This window comes from Sarcophilus harrisii, chromosome 5 (genome assembly GCF_902635505.1).
Source record: "Sarcophilus harrisii chromosome 5, mSarHar1.11, whole genome shotgun sequence".
Classification (NCBI taxonomy): domain Eukaryota; kingdom Metazoa; phylum Chordata; class Mammalia; order Dasyuromorphia; family Dasyuridae; genus Sarcophilus; species Sarcophilus harrisii.
The window spans coordinates 61427399-61454544 of NC_045430.1; the positions used below are offsets into that span (position 1 = coordinate 61427399).

Sequence of the window (27146 nt, forward strand, 5' to 3'; positions counted from 1 at the left end):
TTTACTTGTTTTTTTAATGGTATTTTTCTATTTGTTCTTGATTTTTCTTCATATGATATACTGAAATGCTAATGATTTTTGTGGATTTATTTTTAGAGGTCATAATGGTTCACTCTGCCATCTTGCTGAAGGTGGCAAACAATTACTTAAATAAAATATCTAACACTTGTAGAAACAATTCGTTGCAATAATCTTTGGTCTTTAGCCCATTGAATCACAACTTAAACTGGGTCTGCTTTAGTAAAATGTCACTACCAATACAGTGGGAAAAGTGTCATTATATGGACATGTCTCTTAACAAGGGAACAATTCACTTAAATTTACTTCAGCAGATAAAGCTATTGGTTAGCAGAACATGTTGGTGGAACTTGTTTAAAAAATTGAGTTGAATATACCATGGACCAGTAGGAAAAGCTAAATGTAAAGAAAGGAATTCATATAATTGTGATCAATAGATCCACCACAAATATTATATAATTAATAATCTCAACTGGGACCTTAATGCTACACAACAATACTGTTATTTTTTTTCCACCTTTGCCTACTGCACTCCCCACAGTAGCTGATGCAAACCTTTTCACCTCCTTCTCAAGTATCCTACAGTATCCCTTCTTTTCTCCTTCTCAAAAGAAGATCTCCTTTAATGAGAAAATCCAGGCCTTTTACAATAACTCCCTTTTCTCCCCATTGCATATATTAAAATTTTTACATCATGTCGTCTTCTCTTTTGAAAGACCAATTCCTCATTAGAGTTATTGATTCCATTTCCCCTTATATTTTGTCAACATATCAACAAAAATTTATTAAGTGCTTACTATGTGCCAAGCTCTGTATTAATGGCAGGACACATACCCATATAATATGTGAAAATAGTAATCCCTGTTCTCATGGAGCTTCCATTATAAACTAGGAATTTGTACTTAAGATTATACTCATTTTTTCATCTCCTCTTCCAATTTTTCTTATCTACTGACTCTTTCCCTTTTGTCCCAAACCTGCCCCAAATCTTCCCTGTTCTTCAGATAGGAAGGGAAGAGACCTGGAAAAGGCTTCCTGCAGTTGAGGTGAGAACTGAATCTTAAAAGAAAATCAGCAAAACCAGGGAGAGCATTTCAGGAATCGGGAACAACCAATAAAAATACCCAGAATCAGGAGACTGTGGGTCCTATTTGACAGTGTCACTGGATCTAAGAATACATAAAGAGAAAGGTAAAAAAGATTTTGTAAAGGTAGGAAGGGTCAACTGTTCATCTGTTTTAAAAGCCATGATGATTTTACATTTGGTCCTGTTGGTAATAAGGAGGCATTGAAATATACTGAAAGGGGAAGGAAGGGAGGAAAGAAGTATTGGAATATATTGGGGAGAGAAGTGTCAGACTTTAGGGCTTTAGGAAGATCAATTTTGATAGAAGAGTGAGAAAGGACAGGAAGGAAAGGAGGAAAGAAGAAAGGAAGCCAACCAGCAAGCTCCTGAAATTTCAGAACTGCCAGTTCAAAAGTTTCTAGAGACAGTACCAAAGCACAAGAGAGAAGTTATGACAATAGTAGGACTGCAGGGTCCTTTATATAGGAATAAAGGAAACAGCTAGATAGTGCAGTGGATGTGGGCCTAGAGTCAGAAAGATTTATCTTTCTGAGTTCAAATCTGACCTCAGACATCTAATTAGCTGTGTAAGTGGGTAAATCACCTAGTCCAGTTTGCCTCAATTTCTTATTTGTAAAATGAATTGGAGAAGTATTTTTCGCTAAGAAAACCCCAAATGAGATCATGAAGAATTGGACACAACTGAACAACTCCTATGTAGAAAAGTAACTTTCCTTAAAAGCATTTTTTTTAAGAATGATAACTTTTCAAAGCAATACAAGTTCAAGCACTAGAAAACTTGGCTGGAAGAACTAGAATCAATTAATGTCTTTTTAAAATGACATTTTTTTTGTCTTCTTCCTCCCTGGAATATCAGGACTTTAGGAATTCACTGTTAACATTAAACATAATATTAAAATCAGAATAGCTCTTAAGCACAAAGCATAAAAAAAATGTGATGGTAGGCAGCTTGAAAAGTAAAAACTATAATTGTTTTAATAGTGGAGCCCTAATACAGTAGTTCCCCATTTAGAGTACAGGAAGTTTAAAAGTTTCATGACTTGAATCATCATTACAATAATAGTTCACATTTAAATAGGGTAAAGTGCATTCCTCACAATAACTTGCAAGTATTATCACCATTTTAAGAATGAAAAAGCTGAGACTCATATATGCCTTGACTTTCTTATAATTAAAAAGTGTCTGGCTTTAGTACACTGCTTTTTTTCCTCCCACTCTGCTATGTAGGCTCTCTTCTAATAGAATTACATGTTAAACCTGGTAGGGACCTTAGAGATCATCTATCCCATCCCTCCATTTTATAGATGAAGAAACTTGGCCCAGGGAGATTAACCAAATTGGAAACAAGCTAGCATCAAAGTCTGTCTTGGAATCTATCCACAAGTCAGCTTCTAGTTCAGCTCTTTTAGGTGCCTAGCAAAATGCACCCAGTAGGCATTTGATAAATATATGCTATTGTTTCCCTGCATGGAAAACAGCCATTGGCCTGCCCAAATTTTGGTAAAGATGAGTAAATATAAATTATTTCAGTGTTCTGCATTTATTTTATTTTTGTAACTACTCAACCTCTAAAATGGATAATTTGTTTTTATTCTTGCCAAAAGTTTATCAGTCAAAACGAATTCCCCACATTCTACAATTGTGGGGAAAGGGTCCTAAAGATTAAGATGGACATTTTCAAGGAAAAGGGGATTTGGGCTTGGTTACATGGAAGGACTTTTCCAACTCTCAGATCTTACACATAATCCTCTGTAAATGTCAACTTCAAGCGGATTGTATATGAGTAACACATGTAGCTAAAAAAATCCAGTTGTAAGTTGGTTTGCCTAGGAGCATTTGGTTTAAAGGTGTAAGGGTCACATAGGACTTTTTAAAAAGGCTACTGGGTTGTGTGTTATAACTGATGCAGTATGTCCCAAGTTTCATCTCTTTATCTGGTGACCCCTGGTGCTCTTAGCTGGTATAACCTCGAATAAGAATGTGGACCAATGGGGCCCATAGACTTTGAGGATGCTAACATAGTTAAAACATTTCCTGTTTGAACTTTTACAAAGCCGGATTTTGTCGCATCCAACATTAAAGAGAACATCAACAACCAAAACTAATAACCTTCGCAAAAAAAAAAACAAAAAACAAAAAACAAAAAACAAACTCCTGTCACATGTATATATATAGAAGGAGAGGTGGGCAAACAGACCCCAAAATAGCAGCAAAGATGGAAACAAATTCTAGATAGTAATTGGTGCAAAAGAAGTGAAAACACTTTTATCTGCCTCCTCGTGTCTCCTCCCCCACCCCCATACTTTAAATGCAGGAAATTTATATTATCATCTGCACCCCAGACTCGCAGAAACATTTTTGTTCTATTGTGGAATCTGTAAAAAGAGCAAGAAAAAAAAAGCCTTAACTGTAATTAGGAGGGGAATGGGCTAATAAGGTTCTTTGCTCTCCCTCCCCAACCATTAAAGCTCCTGTGGTCCTTATTAGACCTCATGTACAATCTACCCCAAGTCTCTCCTATCCCCTGGAAGGGATTTGTGGCTTCCCTGCTTTTGTAAGCACAGGCTCTGGGTATCCTTCTGTTTCTGCCCTCTTCCCTCCACCCTCACGCCCCTACAGTCACTCTGTATCTACTTCTGCTCTCTCCATTAAAACTGAACAACAGATCATTTTCCATTGCATGGCAACCCCAAGAGGGCTCTAGCCTCAGCAGAGCATGATGGGAGTCTCTTTTAACTCTCACTCATTCCCTTCCCCCACCCCCATTTTTTTTTCTTCCCCTCCTCCAGAATTAATTCCTTAATAATGTATTTCTTGGGTAGCGAAGGCTCCCGGATGAATATTAGAATCCACAGTAAGACTAGACCAGCCAACCCCAAGCATAAAGCGGGGCGGTCTCCGGCACAAACTACAACTCCTAGGAGACACCGGGCTTCAAACTGCCGCAGAGCACCACGGGCGTCGTAGGCCACCTGCCCCACGTTCCCTTCGAAGTACTGGCCGGAGAAAACCACAAATCCCAGAGAAGCCTGGGGGCAGGCACGCCTGCGCAGAAGCCAGCGGGAGGAGTTGGGGTCGGGAGGGGCGGGACAGCACCGCCCCGGGTGGGGGGCGGGGTCCGAGGGGACTGTGTGGAGGCTTCTGGCTCCCGGCGCCATTTAGCGCGGAGTTTCTCAGGCGGACGTGCCGCTTCTCTTCCCTTCGCTCAGCCCCACCTTTCCCGGTGACAGAAGGCGCCAGGTGGGGGGTGACGACTCCTTCTCTTCCCCCCCCCCCACCCTTCCATCCAATCCCCTTCGCCTCCTCAACTCCCCGAGCCGGGGGAGCGGCGGAGCGCGAATCCCCTCCCCACCGACCCCTCCCCCCTCAGCCCTGAGGCGCCCGGCACCGGCCCGGGAAGCGAAGGGGTTGTGTTGGGCCCGAGGCTGGCGGGCAGGCCTCTGGGCAGGAGGGGTCGGCTCCCCAGCGGCCGTGACTTCGATCTTTCCCGTCCGATGGGCATCCTGTGAAGGGGGAGCCATTTCTTGCCACCCCACCCCCCGGCGGGGGCGTGTGTGGGAGGAAAAGGGGCGCGACTGACTGAACCGCCGAGAGCCTTCGACCCCGTTCCGTCCCCCCAGCCTTTCTCGGCCCCTCCCCACACTTTTGCCCGGGACCGGGCGAGAAGACGCCGCCGCCCGCCAGTGGAGTCGGAGGAGGTGTCCCTCCCTCGGCTCGTTACCGCCACCGCCCTCGGGGCCTACCATCCCGCCCTGCCGGGGGGTGGGGGTGGGGGAAGAGCCGGGGCCGGCGTGTGGTGCTCGTAGCCGCCCGAGCCGCAGCCGCATCCGCTTCCCCTCGTCGCTGCCGTCCTGCCCTCTCCCATGACTGCGGTGCCCCAGCTCCTTGTTCCCGCCCGGCCGCCCCCAGCCGCAGGATGGATGCGGAGCGTGCGGCGCTAACTTCCCCGGACCTGCGCCTGAAGCCCCAGCCAACTAGCCCACCCCACCAGCAGCAGCAGCAGCGGCGGCGGCGGCGACAGCAGCAGCGCCAACAGTCGGGCCCTCAGTGTGCTCTCGCCGCTCGGGAGACCGGTCGCTGCTGAGCGGGAGCAGCCGTTCGTAATCGAGACGAGAAACCGCGCCCGCCGCCTCGTCCCCTTAGTCCGTCCGTCTCCCTCCTCCTCCCTCTGGGTTTGCCCCCTGTCCCCGCCCCTTCCCATTCAATTCTCGGGCCTGCCTGTCTCTGGCCGACGGACCGACCATGTCTGGTGGCTCCGTCGAGAAGCAGAGCGGACCTGCGGGGCCCCGCTTCCTCTCGCCCCCGGCCGTGCCCCCGAAAAATAGCTCGAGCTCGGATACTTCAGTCGGGGAGAAGCTGGGGGCGGCCGGGGCTGAGCCCGGCGCCGGCAGGACCGAGGAGTACCGGCGGCGCCGCCACACCATGGACAAGGACAGCCGAGGGTCGGCCGCGACCACCACCACCACGGAGCACCGCTTCTTCCGGCGGAGCGTGATCTGCGACTCTAACGCCACGGCCTTGGAGCTGCCCGGCCTTCCCCTGCCCTTGCCCCAGCCCGGGCCCGTCGCAGCCGCCACCGCCGCCCCCCCGCCGACTCTCGCCCCCGAGCCCCACCGGGAGGAGCCCTTGACTGCCCCGGCCGCGTCCCCGGCAGCCCCCCAGCCTCCGGCCCCCCCGGCTCCCGCGGACCACCCTAATGGCGGCCCTGCCTCCGCCGCCGGCCGCGACCCCGCCGTCAAGCACGCCCCGACCCCCGCCGCCTCCAACCATGTGGGGAGCAAAGAGGAGCCCGCGGCGGCGGCGGCGGCGGCGGCGGCGGCGAGCGGCAGCGCCGGCGCCCGGGAACAGGAGGAGCGCAGCCAGCAGCAGGACGACAACGAGGAGCTGGAGACCAAGGCTGTGGGCATGTCCAACGACGGCCGCTTTCTCAAGTTCGACATCGAGATCGGCCGCGGCTCCTTCAAGACCGTCTACAAAGGCCTGGATACGGAAACCACCGTGGAAGTGGCGTGGTGCGAACTGCAGGTAAAGCCCTCGCTGGTCTGCCCTTCTCCGGCGGAGGGGGGGGCGGGGAGGGAGAGCGGGCGGGGGAGGGGGAGAAGCGGTTTGAATCTAACATTTTAACAACAGGCGAGCCGGCTTGCGAAGAGATCGTATCCTTTTGGACACTCCTCGGTTCCCCCTTTCTCCTGGGGGGGCCGAGATTCTGTAGATGAGGACGTGGGTTTGAAAGGTAGGACTGAGGGCTAGTTGGAGGCTCTTGGGGAGAAGGAAGGTGTTGGTAACTGAAGCATTGCAGTTAGCGAGGGAGTGGCGCCTACGCGGCTTACACAAACGGCCGGCCCTGCCGCCGCTGCCCGTGTTAGTCGGGACTTCTGCGAGTTAGCAGGGTCCCAGATTTCTAGTCACAAAAAGATGCGTCCCTGGAAAGGACGGGATCCTCCTTCAAAACCTTCTCCCCTCATTGTACAATACTGCCTCTTTACCAGTGACGAGTTGCATTAGCTCAGATGTACCAGATTGTTTTTCCCATCTCAAGATGAGGTCTCGATTCCAAAGGCATAGAGTTTGCTGGGTCTGTGTCCTGACTGTGAGTACCATTCAATGGCTACACGCTCCCTGTCTTAGGTGCATTTAATGCAAAAGTAGTGATGAGCTTTAAAAGTGCCCTCCACCTGCCATTCCCTTCTTCTAGTTAAGGGCCTCCGAACTAGCAGCATGTACAAGAATACACTTTTAATAACGTTTAAGTCATGTACTTGCTAGTGTTGCTCTGATACCATCCCTTGAAACGCCCATTAGTTTTCAGTTCGTGTTCTGTGCCAGCTATACAGATGCCTCAGGAAAAAAAGTGCTTTTAGAATTACACAGTCTTCATTGTCTTACGTTTGTTAGAAAAACGCATTATGCCACTAGATGCTTCTTATACCCTCGTCTGATATTGTCACCAGGGTTCTAGCGTTTGGGTTTTGGTGCTGTTGTCTTAAATGGTCAACAGCTTAATCGACTAGTTCTGACTTTACCCAGATGTTCGAATAATAGCCTAAGTTAATAGAAGAAGCTCAAGCTTGAGGATTTGTTGAATTGTAATGTCTAAACTACTTTAAAAAATGTCGTCAGTCCTTCAGATCTTAATGAATCAGTAAAATGTGTCAAATAACATTAGAAAATGAAAATAACTTAGCAGTTTGTGAATGAAGTTCTTTTATTTGAGTGTTGAATTGGCAATGCTAAACCACTTAAGCTACAAGATAGTTGATGAAAAATTGTCACATAGTAGATGGAAATGCTTAACTGCAGAGAGAAGTTCCTTAGAAACTAATATAATTCAGCAATGTAAACCCATTAAGACTTGAAGTTGAATTTGCTATAAATGATATTATACTTAATTATTGAATTTCTGCAGTTTGAACACTGGCTCCAATTTATAGTCTGAGACTTGCTTAAAACTCAAGAGATATCAAAACTTGTTCACCACATTACATATCAAAGTCAGTATTTCAACCACTCTCTTCCTGATGCTGAATCCAGTATTCTTTTATCCTATACCTGAACAATTCCTCTTTACACTGACAAATTGCTGTTTATTCTCTGTTTGAAGATCTAGTGAGAGGAATGCCCCATAATTCCATTGGCATCTCATTCTGGCTTTTTGAACAGCTCTGTTATTCTTTACTCTCAAAATACTCTTTTCCTTACATTAAGCTTGAATTTCTTTTTGGGGCCACATAGAAGGAAATATAATCCCTCTTCTCCCTGAGAGCTCTTTAAAGACGTGAGGACTATCACAGTATTTCATCTTCTCCCACTGCCCAGCATTCTGTTCTGACAGGCTGTTCTTTCAAGTGATGTTCATGTGTCATGTCTTTTACCAACTGTTTGCCATCCTTTAGATTCTCCAGATAATCAATATTCTTTTTAAAATGTTGTGCCCAACAGTGAACATCATTCTCCAGAGGTGATTTGACTATAGCAGAGTAAGACTATCAATCATCTCCTTACCTCTGAATACTGTGCTTCTCAATACAATTTTTAGTTTGCTTTTAAACTCTTTTTGGCAGCCATATGACACTTTTGACTTAACAAGTTTTTTTTTGACTTAACAAGTTTTTGTTTTTTTTTTCTTCTTTTTTTCTAGACTACTGTTTAGCCATGCATCCTGGATGGTACAAATTTAGTTTGTGTTTTAAATTTGAGTAAGAGCTTACATATACTTAGGATTTTCAATCTCATAGAAAAGAGTACTGCTTCCATAGCTTGAAGCTTATCATACTTAACCCTGTTCAGTTTTATAATCTTAGTCTCTGAACAAAAGGTCGTTTAGATCCTTATGCTCTTTCACCAAATGTATTAATTATTCCTCTTGAGTTTTGTATCACCTACAAATTTTAGTAAACATGCCACCAAGACATTACTAAGTATAAGGCCAAGCACAGATCAGTAGGGCACACAACTAGAGACCTGATTTCAAGTTGACATCAGTAACATTTATCAAGAACTATATACTAGATATCTACTCATTACTATTTCCCCAGGAATTAAAGTTCAATTTATTGGACTATAATTTTGAAGCTCTAGTCTCCTGGATTTTTTTATACATAACAGTACAATACTTGTATTTAGTTTTCCAGTGACTCTTCAGTTATTTCTAATTCAAAAAATGGCCAGTTCTTGAAGATCATTGGATGGCATTAATGTCCTGCTCTAAATATATATTATTGTATTACAGATATTGTGCTAAAGATGTAGTGAGATAGTTCCTACTTTCCAAGAACTTCTTTTCTAGTAGGGAGCATCAATATTTTCATTAAAAAAGTAGATACAGTGATTTGATGGGAGGGGATTGTAACAACTGAGGGCCATCAGGAAAAGCCCCTTGAAAGAGATAAAACTTGAATCACATCTTGAATGTGGGAATCTTGGGAATCCAAGAGGTCAAGATGCTTGTGCAAAGGCTCAGAGATGGAATGTTGCAGGCAGGGAATAGCGAGTAGGACAATGTTTGGAGTGAATGGTGATTAAGGGAGTGTAATGGATAATCAGCCTGCAGAGAGAGATTAGAATTGGGTGATAAAATATTATAAATGCTAAACATAAGAAATTCATATTTCATTCTAGAGACAATGGAAAATTACTAAAGCTTCTTGAGCAAAAGAGTAGCATTGTAAGACTTGTGCTTTAGGACTATCAGTTTGGCAGCAATGTGTAGAGGATGAATTGTAGATAGAGACTGGAGTCAGAGATCTCTTTAGGCTGTGCAGGCAAGAGATGAAGTTAGGGCAGATGTGAATAGAAAGAAGATGGTGGATAGAAGAGATGTTGGAAGAGTTAAAATCCATAAGACTGATTGGATGGGGGAAAAGTATGAGGGTTAGAGAGTAGTAAAAGAAACAAGAGTCGGGGATGATGCCTAGGTTTGCACACAAGTGAATGGCATTGGTAAATGAGAAGGAGGGTGGGTTTATGGGGAAGGATAATGATTTTACTTGTTTTTGAGGTGTATATGAGACATCCAGATGCAGATGTTCAGTGAGCAGTTGGAATTTTCAAACAGTTTCAAACAGTGCTTTCTTTTTTGATGTCTCCCTTTTTATTTAGGATTTCAACTGCCTGCTAGTCTTTTTTTCTTTTATCCTTGCATTTAAAAAATTAAAGCTTACTGGCAGAAAAAAAAGAAGCAAAATAACTTTATTTTACCTTCACTCTCCTGTATGTTATCACTGTCTGTCCCACCATCCTTGCAGTGGAACGATTACATCCATTAAGTTTCTTAAACTTTTAGAATTTCATGTGAAGATCATCTCATTCTGAGCTTTAGCATTGCTGGAGATCTTGAATGGTTAATTCTGTGCTTTTGTGTTTTTCCTCTACCTACCCTTGCTTTCATCTTTTGCTCATTTCTTACTAGTTTTAAGTTTGTGTATGGCCACATTAGTCTTTTTAGATAGAAGAATTCATTGGAATTCTTCAGAATTTCACTCTTGAATTTCCTAATCCTTCTCAGCTGACTTCCAATTTATAATTTTTAGACATGGGATCTTATTTCTCTGAAGCCTTTGAAATCTGTATGTCTCCACTGCAGTCCATTTTCTAGTCAGTTGCCAAATCAATCTTCTTATAGACAAATTTTAACCGTGTTTTTCCTCTTCCCCTTCTTTCAGTTCCTTTCCTTTCCATTCCCCTTCTTTCCTACTGGTAGTTAACTGTAGTTGATATAGGATCAAGTATATTGATCCCAGTGTAAAATCCTCTGTTGAGGAGCCCTTCATAACCTGTCCCATTCCACCCCTTCTAAAGTTTTTCTTACACCGTAATAACCTCTTTCTGTAAGCCATTGACATTGGTTTCCTTAGTCTTTTTTGAACAAGATAGCTATCTCTTGACTTTTTTTTAAAACTAACTGACTGTTCTTGATGTCTTGTCCCTCTCCTTCCTTTTGCTTATCTCCCTTAATTCTAGTGCATATCCTCAGATTGTCTCTCTTAATTGTAGTTACTACACTCACACTGTATATCTTATGTGTGTGTATACATACTTATTTGCATTTTGTCTCCTCCATTAAACTGAGCTCTTTGAGATCAGGATTTTTTTCCCCCATTTCTTTATAATCCCAAGTACTTAGCATATATATGTGCTTTATCACAAATTACAAGTTGGAATGGTCATTTTCACCCCAATCCACACCTATCACACAGGTTCCTATCATTTTCTCTATAGGAACAAGTTTTTTCTTGTTTATGAGAATTTAGAATCTAATATAGCAGTTCTCCCAGTGCTTCTTTCAGGTGTGAAGAATGATATTGATTTCTCTGCTTTTGACAGACAGATAACTGAAATCTCCCATCACTATTTCATGCTTTTGCACTAAACTGTGATCTGTTTCCCAAATTTTTCATCTACTTCCTGTTTCTGTTTAGGTGGTCTGTAGCATATATTCCTTTGATAGTCTAGATTTTGTTTCTGCCTTATTTCTTAGAAAAAAAAAGCATCTTTTTTTTTTTTTTTTTTTTTAAATCACATTTGACAAGTACTGAAAGGTTCTTAGTCTGTGACAATGTTTTTATATTGTCCCATTAGCTGGGCATCATCAATCACTACTGCATTTTTCTTCTTGGCTTTTTTTTTTTTTTTTTTTTACTTGATGCCAACATTTTATTCCTTAGGGACAAATAGCAAACAGTCTCAGTTCCTAATTTTTAGTTGTCCTTTACACAGATGTTTCTCCTTTGTGTTACATAAAAGGAGGATCAGTCAGCAACTTTTTTTTTAGAATGTTCAATATATTAGAAGTAACTATAGTGATTCTAGACTGTATGTCCTTTGTAGCACTGTTTGTAGAAGTACAGCTGGAAGGTATCTTAGAAGCCATTTAGTCCAACCTCCTCATCTTTTTTAAAGAAAGAATAAAGAAATTGAGGAGGTGATGATAAGAAATCAGGAAGGACAAAGGAAGAGCTTTCAGTGGTCTCAGTTTTTTGGGGCACAGTTTGAGGTGAGGTTCTCAGCTGAGGGGGACCAAGTAGAGAAGGAACTCTTCTTTAACTTGCAAGGTGAGGAATAGCCTCTCTAGACTATGGGATAGCCAATCATTAGATAGGAATGGAATGTTTAATAAGAAAACCCAGGTCTTTTCACACTATATCAGTGAATGAAATTACAAACTGTGTTTGAAAAGTTCAAATTTACATCAAAGAAATAATTCATTTAATTTATTTTTAATTTACAGAATAGTATAATGAGATCAGGTACCTACAAATCTAATTCCTAAGGAGCAGAGATTAGTTTTAGCTTTTTACCATTATACTTCCTTATACAGCAAGGTTTCTGTTTCAGACATTTTTTATATATGTAGTCAAGTACAAAGATTCAGAAACCTACCCGAAAAAATGTTTAGTTGAACTCTTCCATTAAAAAGCTATTTATTGGGGCAGCTAGGTAGTGCAGTGAGTTGATAGAGCACTAGCCCTGAAGTCAGGAGGACCTGAATTCAAATTTGACTTCAGACATTTAATACTTCCTAACTGGGTAACCTTAGGCAAGTGACTTAACCCCAATTGCCTCAGCCAAAAAAAAAAAAAAAAAAAAAAAAAGCTATTTATTGAAATAAATACATAAATCAAAACTTTTGAAGTTTCATCTTACATCCAGCAAACGGGCAAATATAAAAAAACATAGGAATTATCAGTTTGGGGAGATGGAGAAAAAGAGGCACACTGACCATGGAGCAAATCATTCTGGAAAGTACTTTGGAATTACTCTTTTAAAAAATGACTAATGCATATTCCCTTTGACCATGTGATCTCACTGCTAAGCATGTAATACAGTCAAAAATAGAAATAATGTTGCATACGACTCGAGATAATAGCAACATTTTTTCTGATATTATGAAAAAAAAATCAATGTTTATCAATTGGAGAATAGGCAGGGAAAGCGCATTAATATTTCAGTACAAGAAGTTATCAAAATAAAAAATTCAGAGAATTATTGGAAGACTTAACTGAACTGACACAGAGCACAATCAAGAAAACATGCACAGTAATGGCAACAATTAAATTTTAATATAAGTTTTTTTTTTTTTAAAGGAAAACAAGGAAACAATGCTATGTAAATTATTATGACCACATTTAGTCCCAAAAAAGAGTTGAGATGCACACATATATTGTATCTAGGATATACTGCAACATATTTAACATATATAGGACTGCTTGCCATCTAGGGGAGGGAGTGGAGGGAGAGAGGGGAAAATCACAACAGAAGTGAGTGCAAAGGATAATGTTGTAAAAAATTACCCTGGCATGGGTTCTGGCAATAAAAAGTTATTATAATAATTAAAAAAAAAGAAAAAAAAAGATTATATGATGATCAACTAATTAAAAAAGATAAACAACATTTCTCCTAATATTTTCAATCTTTAATTTTATTCCATTATTTTATTTTACTTATTTTATTTTATTTATTATTTATTTTATTTTTTGTTTTACTAAGTTCTATAAAGTATTCTTTTTATAGTTTGATTGGTATAGCAATAAAAGTGTCAAAAAAAAAAAAGAGAAAATAGACTTCCCTTCTTTGGGAATTACATGAGTTCAAAATTGTACATTCCTTTAAAAAAAAAAAAAAAGCTAAAATGGCTTTCAGAGGTCACGTTAAAACTAATAAAAAATATATATATTTTGAAAAAAGAACCAAACAAGAGCAAGAATAATAGGATCTAGTACTTTTTGTCATAGTCCTCCCTCCCCTTCCCCCCTTTTTTTTTTTTGTGAAGATTTATTGAAGACTTCTGGATATAACAGCCATGAACAGTATGTACTTTTTGTTCATCACTTGATAGCTTTTGACAGTATTTAATGTACTCTTTGAACATTTCAATTCTTTGAAAAAAGCTGGGTAATAGAAAAAACAGCCCAGTTTTATTCATTTTAAGGATGAATGCCAGAGTTTTAAATTTTGCTTCCTATTAAATCTCTTCTCTTTCTAACCTGTACCATGATAGTGAGCAAATAGAATTTGGCATTACTGAATCTTGAAGATACTATTGGAGGTGTCACTGATATAAACTGCATAGGCATATTTTAATTCTGTTCCCTATGTCAAATTAAATTTCTTTTTATGAACCAAAATATAAGGATAAAGTTAGATGGAGAATAATAAGTGGAAACTGAAATGAGAAAAGACAAGATCACACAGTAAGCATGGCTGTTCTGGGTGTGCTGCTCTGATTTGGTCCCCTAGTGAAAAATCTTTTTTTTTTTTTCTTTTAAATATGAAAGGAAGAAATAAGCAGAAATAGTTATAATTAGAATCATCTTTCTGGAATAATGTTAGCCTGACAGTTATGACAGCTGTACATCTTAGAGGTTATTTTGTATAATTATACTGAAAAATTTCACGTTTAAATGAATGTATACAATGGTGTTTCTTTTTTACTCTACTGGCTTCTTTCCTGTTTTCTGTATATTCCTATCTTTCTTGTCTTTAGAAAACTGTCATTTAAATTGTCTGCTGGCTTTCATCCTAAAATTCTCTTTTCTTTTGTGGCCAAACTCCTTGAGAAAGGCTCCTATACAATTTGAGTTCTGACCTTATCTTTAACCCAAAACTGCCCTCTTCCAAAATTACCAAAGGCCTTTTCTCAATCCTGATCCTTCTTAACTTGGCAGTATTTGACAATGACTTCGTCCTGTATAGTCACTCTCTTTAAGTTTTTTTGTGGCACTTCTCTCTCTGTTCTTTGGTCTGTTCCTTCTCAGATTACTTTGTTGGTTCTTCATCCTTGTTTCACCTACTAACTGTAGCTCCAAGACTCAGGTGATTGCTATAGATCTCTGTATTCTGTCCTTGTCTCCTTTTTGAGCTCCAGCCTGACATCATCAGCTTTGTCTTTTGGATATCTCAAACTGGATATCCCATTTCAAATTTAGCATAGGCAAAATAGAGGTCAATTTTGACCTTCTGAATCTTCCCATGGCCATTAAGGGTTTCACCATCTTCCCTGACTTGCAATCTTGGTGTTATGGTCTACTTCTTACTGTTATTTATCCAACTTATGTAATCCATTGCCAAATCTTACCTTTTCTACCTTCATAACATATCTAAGATGTGTCCTCTCCACTCAACAAGAGAGGTATGTGATATACATTGAATAGTTTTGGGCCTACTCTGTGCCATGCTGTGCTAAGCACTTTTTACAATTATCTCATTTGATATAACAACAGTATGAGGTAAGTCTGGAGAGAATCTTTATGGAGATAAAGCTTTAATAGAAGCACTTAAATCTTTGCCTTTCGTAAAACCTTACCTTTCTATACATGTATCTTCAGAGTCTGCCCCTTTTAAAATAAGCTTTGAGTGCAGAGTACTATGTACTATTATATATAGTACATACTTGCACATAAGGAAGTCGGGCACAACAGCTAAAATATAATCTTTTTAAATTTCATGCAATTTTTATAATGAGCCTACGAAAAGCAAACTTTCCAAGAAAATCCCATCCTATTTAACACATGTCCATATTTTCATAGGAATTATATCTAGTACATTTATCATTTAATCAGATATATGTGGCATTTAGGGAGACTGTTCTATTAACCCTAAATGCTGTAAAAAGAACTGGTATTGCAATAAACTTGACTTCCTTTTTAATTTTAGCACACTTCTTTTTGTGGTTCCTTTTAAAAATTTTTTTATTAAAGCTTTTTATTTTTTAAAATGTGTTGGGGCAGCTAGGTGGCGTAGTAGTTAGAGGACCAGCCCTAAAGTCAAGAGGATTCGAGTTCAAATCTGGCCTCAGACACTTAATACCTCTTAGCTGTGTGACCCCGGCAAGTCACTTAACTCCAATTGCCTCAGCAAAAAAACAACCATATGCGTGGACAATTCTTCAACATTAGCCCATGCAAAACCCTATGTTCCAGTTTTCTCTCTCCCTTCCCTCATGCTGCCCCCTAGATGGCAAATAATCCAGTAGATGTTAAACATAGTAGAAATATATGTTAAGTCCAATATATGTACACATTATACAATTATCGTGCTGCACAAGAAAAAAAGAGAAGCAAAATAAAATGAAAGTAAATAACATAACGAATGAAAATGCTGTGTTGTGAACCACATTCAGTACCCACAGTCCTTTCTCTGGGTGTAGATGGCTCTCTCAATCACTGATCATTTGGAATTTGGAACTGGTTTGAATCATCTCATTGTTGAAGAGAGCCACCAACAATGTATCAGGTTCCCACTTTTCCCACATCCCCTTCAACATTGGTCATTATTGTTTCCTGTCACGTTAGCCAATCTGAGAGGTGTGTAGTGGTGTCTCAGGGTTGTTTTAATTTGCATTTCTCTCATCAAGAGTGATTTAGAGTATCTTTTCATATGACTAGAAATAGTTTCAATTTCTTCATCTGAAAATTGTTCATGTCCTTTGACCATATATCAGTTGGAGAATGGCTTGAATTCTTATAAATTTGAGTCAATTCTCTATATATTTTAGAAATGAGGCTTTTATCAGAATGTTGTTCGTTTCTTATAGCACCTTTCATCTATTCAATTCACCTGCTAGTTCATCTCTAATCAACTGAGCCTTTGACTTTTGAAGCTTGAGTAATTGTCTTTTGTCCTTGTAATTAATTGGCAGCCATAATTTTTAAATTTTATGTGGTTTAATAAAAATTCTAGGGTAAGAATGCCTCATAGTTCTTTTTAATACAACTGCCTAAGCTATTAATGCACTCAGCATTTTAGAAGTTATGTTGAATATATTGAAGATATAAATATAAATTGTTTATTTTAGATGAAATACTAAAGTAAGTTAAGAGTTTTAAAGATAGTTTTTTCTTTAATTTAGCATATCTTATCTACTTGTAACTACCAAATTATTTGGTGACCATAGTAGTGAACTAATAATGATTATTGGGTAAATAAGTAACAGAAAATGGATTCTTTTATTTTATGTGGTTATTATACAAAATGTTTTTTTTTAAAGTCAAAATCCCTGTTGCTTTTACCTGCTATTAAAATAATTGTTTTTATAATAATTGTAGCTGTTGTACAATATTTTAGTAAAGATTGAACGAATATTGTTTGATCTGAATATAATGAAACAATTTTAAGATTATTATAATTTAGATGGGATACTAAGTCGCTATTTCAACTCCATGTTCTAATTGTAATTAAATTCTTTTTGATAACTGAATTGCTTTTAGCAATGTGTTGCTTTAGTTCTGATGTAAGGGAGAGGAATGTTATCTGAATCATGAACATTATAGTCATGCACACCACTCCTATTCCTTTAGGTTCTCAAGCACTTCTTACTGTCCTTAGGCTGAGATTCCTGTAAATTAAGAGAGAAAATATATTGTATTCAAATTTATACTTTTGATGCATCCAATTCCTACATATTAAATGATAAAGGAAAAAAAACAACAAAAAAAGTTTTATTCTATGTCCTCTTCCAGATTTGTCTGAAGTTCTATCTTTGCTTTCTTTCTATACAATTGTAGTCAATATGTAAACTTGTGGGGGTTTTTTTGTTTTTTGAGATATGTAGAATTTTATTTTATTTTATTTATTTATTTATTTATTTTTATTAAATAACTTTTTATTGACAGAACCTATGCCAGGGTAATTTTTTACAACATTATCCCTTGCACTCACTTCTGTTCCAATTTTTCCCCTCCCTCCCTCCGCCCTCTCCCCAAAGATGGCAAGCAGTCCTATACATGTTAAATAGATTACAGTAGATCTTGGATACAATATATGTGTGCAGAACCGAACAGTTTTCTTGTTGCTCAGGGAGAATTGGATTTAGAAGGTATAAATAACCTGGGAAGAACAAAAATGCAGGCAGTTTACATTCATTTCCTAGTGTTCTTTCTTTAGGTGTAGCTGCTTCTGTCCATCCTTGATCAATTGAAACTGAATTAGATCTTGTCTTTGTTGAAGAAATCCACTTCCATCAGAATACATCCTCATATAGTATCACTGTTGAGGTATATAATGATTTCCTGGTTCTGCTCATTTCGCTCAGCATCAGTTCATGTAAGTCTCGCCAATCCTCTCTGTATTCGTCCTGCTGGTCATTTCTTACAGAACAATAATATTCCATAACACTCATATACCACAATTTACTCAACCATTCTCCAATTGATGGGCATCCATTCATTTTCCAGCTTCTGGCCACTACAAACAGGGCTGCCACAAACATTTTGGCACATACAGGTCCCTTTCCCTTTTTTAGTATCTCTTTGGGGTATAAGCCCAGTAGAGACACTGCTGGATCAGAGGGTATGCACAGTTTGATAACTTTTTGGGCATAGTTCCAAATTGCTCTCCAGAATGGCTGGATGTATTCACAATTCCACCAACAATGTATCAGTGTCCCTGTTTTCCCACATCCCCTCCAACATTCTGCATTATCTTTCTCTGTCATTCTGGCCAATCTGACAGGTGTATAGTAGTATCTCAGAGTTGTCTTAATTTGCATTTCTCTGATCAATAGTGATTTGGAACACTTTCATATGAGTAGTAATAGTTTTAATTTCATCATCTGAAAATTGTCTGTTCATATCCTTTGACCATTTATCAATTGGAGAATGGCTTATAAATTCTTATTCTTTCATTCTTATTCATTCTTATAAATTAGAGTCAATTCTCTATATATTTTGGAAATGAGGCCTTTATCAGAACCTTTGAGTGTAAAAATGTTTTCCAGTTTATTGTTTCCCTTCTAATCTTGCCTGCATTAATTTTGTTTGTACAAAAACTTTTCAATTTGATGTAATCAAAATTTTCAATTTTATAGTCAATATGATCTCTAGTTCTTCTTTGGTCATAAATTCCTTCCTCTTCCACAGGTCTGAAAGGTAAACTATCCTATTATGCTCTTCCAATTTATTTATGATCTCATTCTTTATGCCTAGATCATGAACCCATTTTGACCTTATCTTGGTGTACGGTGTTAAGTGTGGGTCAATGCCTAGTTTCTGCCATACTAATTTCCAATTTTTGTCAAATAATGCATTCTTATCCCAAAAACTGGGTTCTTTGGGTTTGTCAAACACTAGATAATTAAGGTTATTGGCTGTTTTGTCCTTTGAACCTAACCTATTCCATTGATCAACTAGTCTATTTCTTAGCCAATACCAAATAGTTTTAGTAACCGCTGTCTTATAATATAATTTTAGATCTGGTACAGCTAGGCCACCTTCATTTGATTTTTTTTTTTTTCATTAATTCCCTTGAAATTCTTGACCTTTTGTTTTTCCATATGAACTTTGTTGTTATTTTTTCTAGGTCATCAAAATAGTTTTTGGGAAGTCTGATTGGTATAGCACTAAATAAATAGATTAGTTTAGGTAGTATTGTCATCTTTATTATATTTGCTTGCCCAATCCAAGAGCATTTAATATTTTTCTCTGATGTCATGGTCCTCTTTGAAAATGAAAGACAAACAACAATCACTGGAGATATTAAAAGAGATGGCTAGAGCCCTGCTTTTAGGAAGCATGCAATTTAATCCAGACAATAAAATGTTTACAAAGGAAAATGAGTTGTGCAAAAAATAGGCAGAATTTCCTTGTAAATGAATGCTATGATATATAAGTTGATAACATTACACAAAATTCTGCTTTAATTAGATGAATTAGTTTGTACTATTTTTGTATTCTCCATTACAGGTGCTGAACACATAGAAGGCACTCAATAAGAAGTTTGATAAATCTCAATGATGATATGCTTGTGATTATCTCTTGAAGTAATTTTTAGATTTAAGAAAGTATTCAAATTCTTCTCTTCTCTTGTGGAAACCTATTGTTAAGAGCTTGGTAATGATGATCTGGAGACAGGACAGGACTGGAATTTGTCAGGTTATAGGTCACACCTAGTCCAAAAAGTCCTGGAAGATTTCTATTAGCGTTGGAAATCCTATCTACTTTGTTCCTTTGATTAACCTTGAAAGAGCAAAGATTGTGTTTATGTGTTGTAATTTTTTTTTTTCAGTACATCACTGAATCAAAAGGCTTTACAAAAATAGTAAGCACATAATAATCACATAAGTGATTAAATAATCATTTAGTTGCTTTTTATCAATCAGTGATGGCTTGACATTTTTCCTCATCAAATTTATAGTCTTATGACGGAGAGATTAAAAAACAGCTCTGCTAGTAGCTATCCAGATGAAAGTGAAGAGGCATGGTGAGATGATCATGTTTAGCCCAGAAAATAATTGGGTACTTGAAGGCTGGGAGAGGACCATAATTTGAAGCATTTATTAGGCTTATTCATTTTAACCACAGAAGGTAATACTAAGAGCAACAGATAAAAATTGCAGAAAGGGAGAGTGATATCTATTTGATATGAAAGGAGTGGAAGGAAACAACTTCTTAACAGTTAAGAACTCTTCTAAAGTAGAGTGAGCTATCTTGGGAGATGGTGAGTACCTTTTCAGAGGAGGGTTTTTTGTTTTTGTTTTTTGGTTTTATTTTGTTTTTTTTGAGGCAGTCAGACTTGTCCATGGTCATATAGCTAGCAAATATGAGATCATATTTGAACTCCTGACACAGGGAATTGTCCTATTCCCTGTGCCATCTAGTTGCCCTACAGGAGGTTTTTTAAAGTGAAATGACTTGTTGGTCGCAACAAGGTAAATTAGACTAGATTGTCCCTGATGTGTACCTCAATTTCATGAATTTATTTTGTCACCAATAGAATTCTTTTATTTGATCTTGAGTATAATTTTGTCATAGTGGAAAGCCACACTGGTTTCTATTTCTGGCACATATTGAGTGATCTTGGGCAAATCATCTCACTTCTCTGGAATTGAGGCAACTCTTTAAGATTTTCAGAAAAGGTGCCAATCTGCATATGTAGAAGGAGTTTAGACTGTAGCTAAGCTAGAGCTATTGAGGAGGGGAAGGATCTTTTTTCAAATACTTTTACTCATCATCCAAAGAAAATTTTAGGTTTTACGCAAATCTGGACTATATTGAAAACACGCTAAAATTATATTTAGAACAAAAGTTGCCTAATTTGGATCTTTGACTCTTTAAAAATTAATTTTGTTGTTTTTAAAAATTAGTCATTCTTGGGTATTGCATTAAATGTAAAATTTAACCTCCCAAATTCGGTAGTGCATTGGACAAGCGTTTAGAAAAATGTGATATGATATAGCAGACTAAAGAATTGAAGGACATGATTTGCCGAGATAAAAAATTTAGATCATTTGTTAATATACTTATTCTTTATTTTCCAAGGTCATTTACTTTTTTAGTAGGTTCTTTTTACATCTTTTGACTTTGAGCAAACTGTTCAAAATACCTAATTTTAAGAATAAAAGTTTTTTTTTTTTTTAATTTTCCTCTTATTTTAATTATAGCTTTTTGCTTCTCTAATTTTTTTTGGTTTGTTTTTTGAGAGCGCTCTCAAAGCAAATAAGCAGTTATTCTGCAATTTGGTCTCAGAGCAAAGGTTCTTAACCTAGAGCCTATGAACTTAATTTTTTTAGTATTTTAATAACTATTTCAATAAAACTGCCTTCCTTTGTAAACCTATTTTATTTTATGCATTTATCTATATTATTCTGAGTAGTTGTTCATCAATTTAATTAGATTATCAGAGGGGATCATTGACACAAAAGTGGTTAAGATTTCCTGTCTTCTACAGAATCATTGGGATTCTGAGAGGTTAAATGACAGGTAGAATGTGTCAGAAGCTAGGCCAAACTTTACCCCCTAGGTTCTCTGAGGGTGAGGCTCCATTCTGTCTACCATATGCCCAATATTCTCCCTTATTCAAGCTGATGAGGCAATAAGCATTTATTAAATGTGATGGGCACTATTCTGAATGTTACATAAAATGTTGATTAAAAAAACCCAAGTCAGATAAGACCCCAGTATTGAAAGGTAATAGAAATGTTGTAAGCTGTTTTCCCACTTGTTATTATTACATGTGGGAATATAAAAAGTTTTCTTTTTGAAAAATACTGTTTTCAAGGGACCAAAAGGCAGAGGGGGAAAGACTGAAGCAAATAAGATTTATAGGCAAGAAAACCTGACAGTGAAAAGGAGGGAAATCACTTGATTTCAGATAGGATAAATCCTACTTGAAGTCAGGTAACTGAATTTTTTAAAATATATATTACTGTTACTGTTACCTTTTTAATTAGAATTATGAACATTTAAATAGTGTAACAATATAATATTTAGTTACTATGTTGCAAAAAAACATATAGCATTTGTACTTTTCAAATATGGTTTTAAAATTATGACTCGGAGAAAAATTTCAGTGTTAGATGCTTAATGTTATTTTGTCACATGAATCTGCTGAAATACTGCAATATATGAGCTATACAACTGTCATAAAACAATGCACTGAAAAGAAAGACTGGAAGACTTATAAGTTGAAAAGGGTTCTCATTCTGTTATCTACTTAACTTTTCTCTGCTCCCTTCCCCCCCCCCCAAAAAAAAATGTTGCCTTCTAGAACCCATAAAAAGGTGCCAATGTGGAAAATTCATGAAAAAATATAGATAAAATCCATATAGAATAAGAATGGGGGGACAAGTGACAGTCTATGTCCATGAAATGATTGACCACATTGTTGAGATCAAAATACCAAGAGATGAGAACTGGCCAAAAAGAAATAAAAAAATAAATTTGCCATTCTATTAAAAAATGCTGTGTACATGGATGTTCAAAAGACATTTGAATATAGTAAAAATATTCTGATTTGCCATTTTAAAATAGTAGATGTGTTTAATCTGCATTCTTATACATTTATATATTCCAGATTCAGTGTGCTATAAGTATAAGCTCAGGGAATCTTAATTAGTGCGTATGATAGTTTCCAACATTTGTTAGTTGTAAAGTCACCTGCTTTTTTTTTTTTTTTTTAATTTTGCAAAATTAAACTGTTAACACAAACTCTTCATCTTGGGGTGGCATTTATTTAACCATAACTGCTTTTCTGTGAACAATTGAAATAATATTACCAAATCTGTCATTGATCCTAGGGCTTCTTATTTTACTTGTAGCAGAAACTTAAAGAAAATACAAGCTATACTTCTTTTTCAATATCTCATCTAAGTTTAGCAGATGATTTCTGATTTTCCTGGTGTCTTATCTCTATGTTTTGTTTTGTTTTAGTCATTGGAGAAATATAGTTTGCTTTCTTTATGGAGTTGTCTGTACAGAAATATTCATGGATCTGTGATTGCATCAATTTGGGGATTCCTTCTGTCTATTCAGATTGCAACCCATCCTCATCCTCTCATTGTTGCCAATGTCCTTCCATAAAGTTGTCACAAGAGTTTGCCTAATTTGCTAAAAGCTATACTCAGATTACTTCTGAGATTTTGAGGGTACTAGTGGAAAATTCTTTCTATCTTTGACATCTCTCACTATGGACCTATGTTATTATTGTACAATTTTTTTATTCCAGTTCATGTTTGGGGATCTTCATTGTTGGAGACTCTTATTCTGTATATCACTTATGGTTATGGAATGTTGATATTAAAAATAAGATGGCCTTTTTTCATGGGAAGCTTGAGATCATTAAAGCTTTGCATTTTTTGATGGAAATCTCAAGCCTCTTTATTTCGTCTTTTAGCTTTTAGTCTAATTGTTCTATTCCTTTTTTTTTTTTAAAGCTTTTTTATTTTCAAAATATATGCAAATAGTTTACTCTTTACATTTACTTTTGCAAAACCTTGTGTTCCAAATTTTTTCTTCCTCCCTTCTCTTCATCCCTCCCCAGAGACAGCAAGTAATCTAATATATGCTAAACATTTTCTGGTGGCCTAATAGATAAGATGTATAGGTTTCCAGTCAGATTTATGGTGTAATCTGTACAGTAGATCACATTAATTGGATCCACTAAAAATTGATGCTATCTGCTGCATTTTTCATTTCCTGCCCCATCCTACCAACTTCCAAGCACCTATTTGAAATCTTCTTAAGTCTTACCCTATTTTGGGTAGGTATTGTTACATCTTGCTTTACTGATAAGACTGAGGTCATGTAGTACAAATTCTCACACTCTTTGCCTCAGAATTTCTCAGTTCTTTTTTTTTTTTTTTTTTTTGTATTTATTGTAAATGAAGTTGCACCCCTTTGTCCCCTACCCCCACAACAAAACTTGGTTATGAAAGATCTGAGTTTTTGAGTGAATGAACAACAGTAAAAATTAAGCACTTTACCATGCTAAGCATTGAAGATACAGGTAAAAGCAAACAAAGTAGTCCCTGCCTTCAGGTAGCTTATATTCTAACAGCTTAAAACAACAAATAAAGGAGAGATGGAGTTGTAAAACGGGGGAAGGATGCCACTGGTTTGGAAATGGCCTTGAAATAGCCTGATTCTTGGAAAACGAGCTGAGACGTCACTTGTTAGATCTCCAGCACCAAGGGGCAGAGCCTGATGAGTAAAAGAAAGATTGGAATATGGGCAGCTTTTGAAAAATGGTTAGGAAGAATTTTTTATTTTGTATCCTGGCCTTTTGCTTTTAAAGAGTAACTTCAGGCTTTCTAATTATTTTCTCTTTCCAGAAATCATTGATTTGTAGATCTTTGCTTTTTCTGTCATATGCCACTTTTTAAATACTGTCATTGTAATAGAGCTAATCTGCTGCCTGAGTTCTTAGACACAACTAACTGGATCACCCAGGATTGTCCTCTGGATAGAGATGAGTACATATTGAGCTTTGTGATAGCTATTTGCCAGTGGTCTTTTTAATCTCTTAATCCTAGGTGATGTACTAATGGTTAAATTTAGCGAAAAACTTCTGTTAGGTGGTAGCACATTTTGGTATTTTAACACTGTTAAATGTTGGCAATTAACTTTAACTGAGATACAAAGTACATGAAAATAACATCAATGAATTTTCAAAGTTTGAGAATGGAATATGTGAACTAGAATTATGGGTGATATGTAAATATACCTTTGTGGAAGATGAGACTTTTATACATGAAACAAGTTAGAGGACAAGATGGGGGCGAGAGACACGGAATATAATAGGAATTAAAGGGGAAGAGAAGGGTGGGAAAGGGAATTAAGTGCCTATTTTGTGCCAGGTACTATGCTAATAATATACTTTACAAATGTTTTATCTGATCTTGCCTTCTGAGGTAGATGGGAAAAAAATACATTTAGGAATCATCAGAAATTTTCAAGCATAAGACTTTGAATTATGCCTTGAAAGCTTGGATAGGTAGAGTATAATGGTTGAGTTGCCTGCTTCCATCCTTATCAGTTGCTAGCAGATGTAGCTTTGCCCAGAGTATATCTTTTTCCTTGGGTAGGGAAACAAACTGTAGTTTCACAACTTTTTTCCTATTGATGGTTGTATCCATAGACTTAGAACTGAAATGTACATCCATTTCAACTTTTTTCTTTTATAGACAAGGAAATTGAAACCCAAAGAAGCAAAGTAGCAGACCTAGGGTTAGGACCCAAATACAGTACATCAAACTGTTTTTTGATTATTGGGACCTGGATTTCCTTTGACATCTAAGATTCAATATGTCTAAAACAAAATTCATTGCCTTTATCCCTTCTTTTCTTCTTTTATCTTTTATCTTTTATCCTTTTCTTTTTTGGCTGAGGCAATTGGGGTTAAGTGACTTGCCCAGGGTCACACAGGTAGGAAGTGTTAAGTATCTGAGACCAGATTTGAACTCAGGGCTGGTGCTCTATCTACTGTGCCACCTAGCTGCTCCTTTACCTCTTCTTTTCAATTTCCTTATACTATTGAGTTTACTACCATCCTCCTACTCACCTAGGCTTCACAACCTATGTCATCCTTAACTCCACACTCTCACCCTATATATCTCATCCAATTGACAAATCCTTTCTGCCTTAACATTTCTTGTATAGATCTCCTCTCTACTCATGCAGCCAACCACCATCCTAATACCTCTCACCTAGACTATTGATCACCTGCTTGAAATTCTTCACCATTCCAGTCCATATTCTACTCATTGATAAAAGTAATTTTTTTTCTTGTTATTGTTGCCAAAAAGTACTATCTTCCCACTCCCCCCTCCATGGTGTTTTATGATCAAGCTTACAAGCTATGGTTGCTGTTGGTCATTCACAACATTATTATCTACAGTGACTGTGTTTTTGCCCCAGAATCTTTCTGTGCTCTTAGATTTTCTGACTTCCTTCAAGACTTAGCTCAAGTCCTAGCTAAAGGAGTTTAAAGGATCTAAAGGCAAGAGGCCTTTCTTGGTCATCCACCCTCAGGTAGTAGTGTATTGCTCTCTAAGTTTATCTTCCATTTGCTCTGTATATCTTCCATATATACCTCCTTATTTACTAACTATTGTAGACATAGGCAGCAGCTGGGTGGCACAGTGGATAGATTTCCAGATCTCAAGTCAGGAAAACATCCTCCTCCTGAGTTCAGATCTGGCCTCAGACACTTTGTAGCTGTGTGACCTTGGGGCAAGTCACTCAACAATGAGCTGGAGAAGAAAATCACAAACTGATCCAGTATATTGTGGGAGAATGGAGATTAAAGGCACTGACATCTAAGAGTTGGGGGAAAAAGATTCTAGAGTCTAGTCTTTCTTTGCTTCTTGGTATCTTCTGTTCTGAAACTGCAGACGAGAGTTGTCAAACATAATGCCCTCAGCTCTTGAATGTGACACAAACTAGATTAAAACGTTAATTGGGAAATATTTAACCTAATAAATAAAAAACAGTATACCAAAAGATGTTAATATGTAGTTTTATAAGTCAACATATGATCACCAGGGATTCTTATATATGGTTCAGTGGCCCCGTTTCCCCTTAAGGTTGACAGCTCTGCTTTAGACCCTGTCTTATAATGGTACTGGGGTAAAAATAGAAATTGGGGCTAGAGTGTGGGGTCAAGGGTAAACTTCATTGAGTTGCAGTTGGAAGAGACTAGTTTACTTTGTTGGAGCATATTAGACACCTGGAAATTGGATAATTAAAATCAGTCTGTTTGTAGTTGTGAATATTTTTTCCCCATAAATTCTCACTAGAATTCCTAGAAGGAAGAAAAATCTAATTCTTCTGGAAACTGGGTAGAAATGTTATAGTTCATCTGCCAATATCATCATATTTGTGAGCAAAAAAGAGCTGAGAAAAATTTTTCTTCATTTGTACAATCATGGTTAATCTCCTCTCTGGCAGAGTCCTTGTTTTTTCCTTTGGATTTTACTTACTAATAATTACTAACAATTTATTAATAATTATATAATGTAGTAATTTGATATTGTTTTATTTATTTATATAAACTATTTAACAATTTTACAATATAATAATTTTTTATTTACTAATCTGAACTGAAGATCAGAAGTGAATACCTGTAATTTTATTTTTCTATATAAATGTTCTCCAAACATTTTGTTTCCAAATATTAACATCATTTTAACATAAACAATCGCCATGTTTTCTAGAAAATGATTTGAAGAAAGTTATTATTGTTAAAAATTAAATTATTATTAGAATAACTCTTAAATAATGATTAAATCAGGATTTTTATTATTTTTTTTTTTAGACAAGACACTTCATTT

The 27146-nt window shown here is 37.6% G+C and overlaps 1 protein-coding gene across 11 annotated transcripts in view; it reads left to right on the forward strand.

Moving 5' to 3' along the window:
• Window positions 1-4262: 4262 nt before the first annotated feature.
• WNK1 (WNK lysine deficient protein kinase 1) overlaps window positions 4263-27146 on the forward strand; it is a 145980-nt gene continuing 123096 nt past the window's right edge. For 5 of the 11 annotated variants that reach the window (XM_031939543.1, XM_031939534.1, XM_031939533.1 and 2 more), the window contains exon 1: window positions 4264-6130. In XM_031939543.1, coding sequence (XP_031795403.1) covers window positions 5348-6130 — 783 coding nt within the window. In that variant the 5' untranslated portion in view covers window positions 4264-5347. Of the gene's footprint in view, window positions 6131-27146 lie in introns of all 11 variants that reach the window. The other 6 variants (XM_031939537.1, XM_031939540.1, XM_031939541.1 and 3 more) reach the window with 3 other exon arrangements.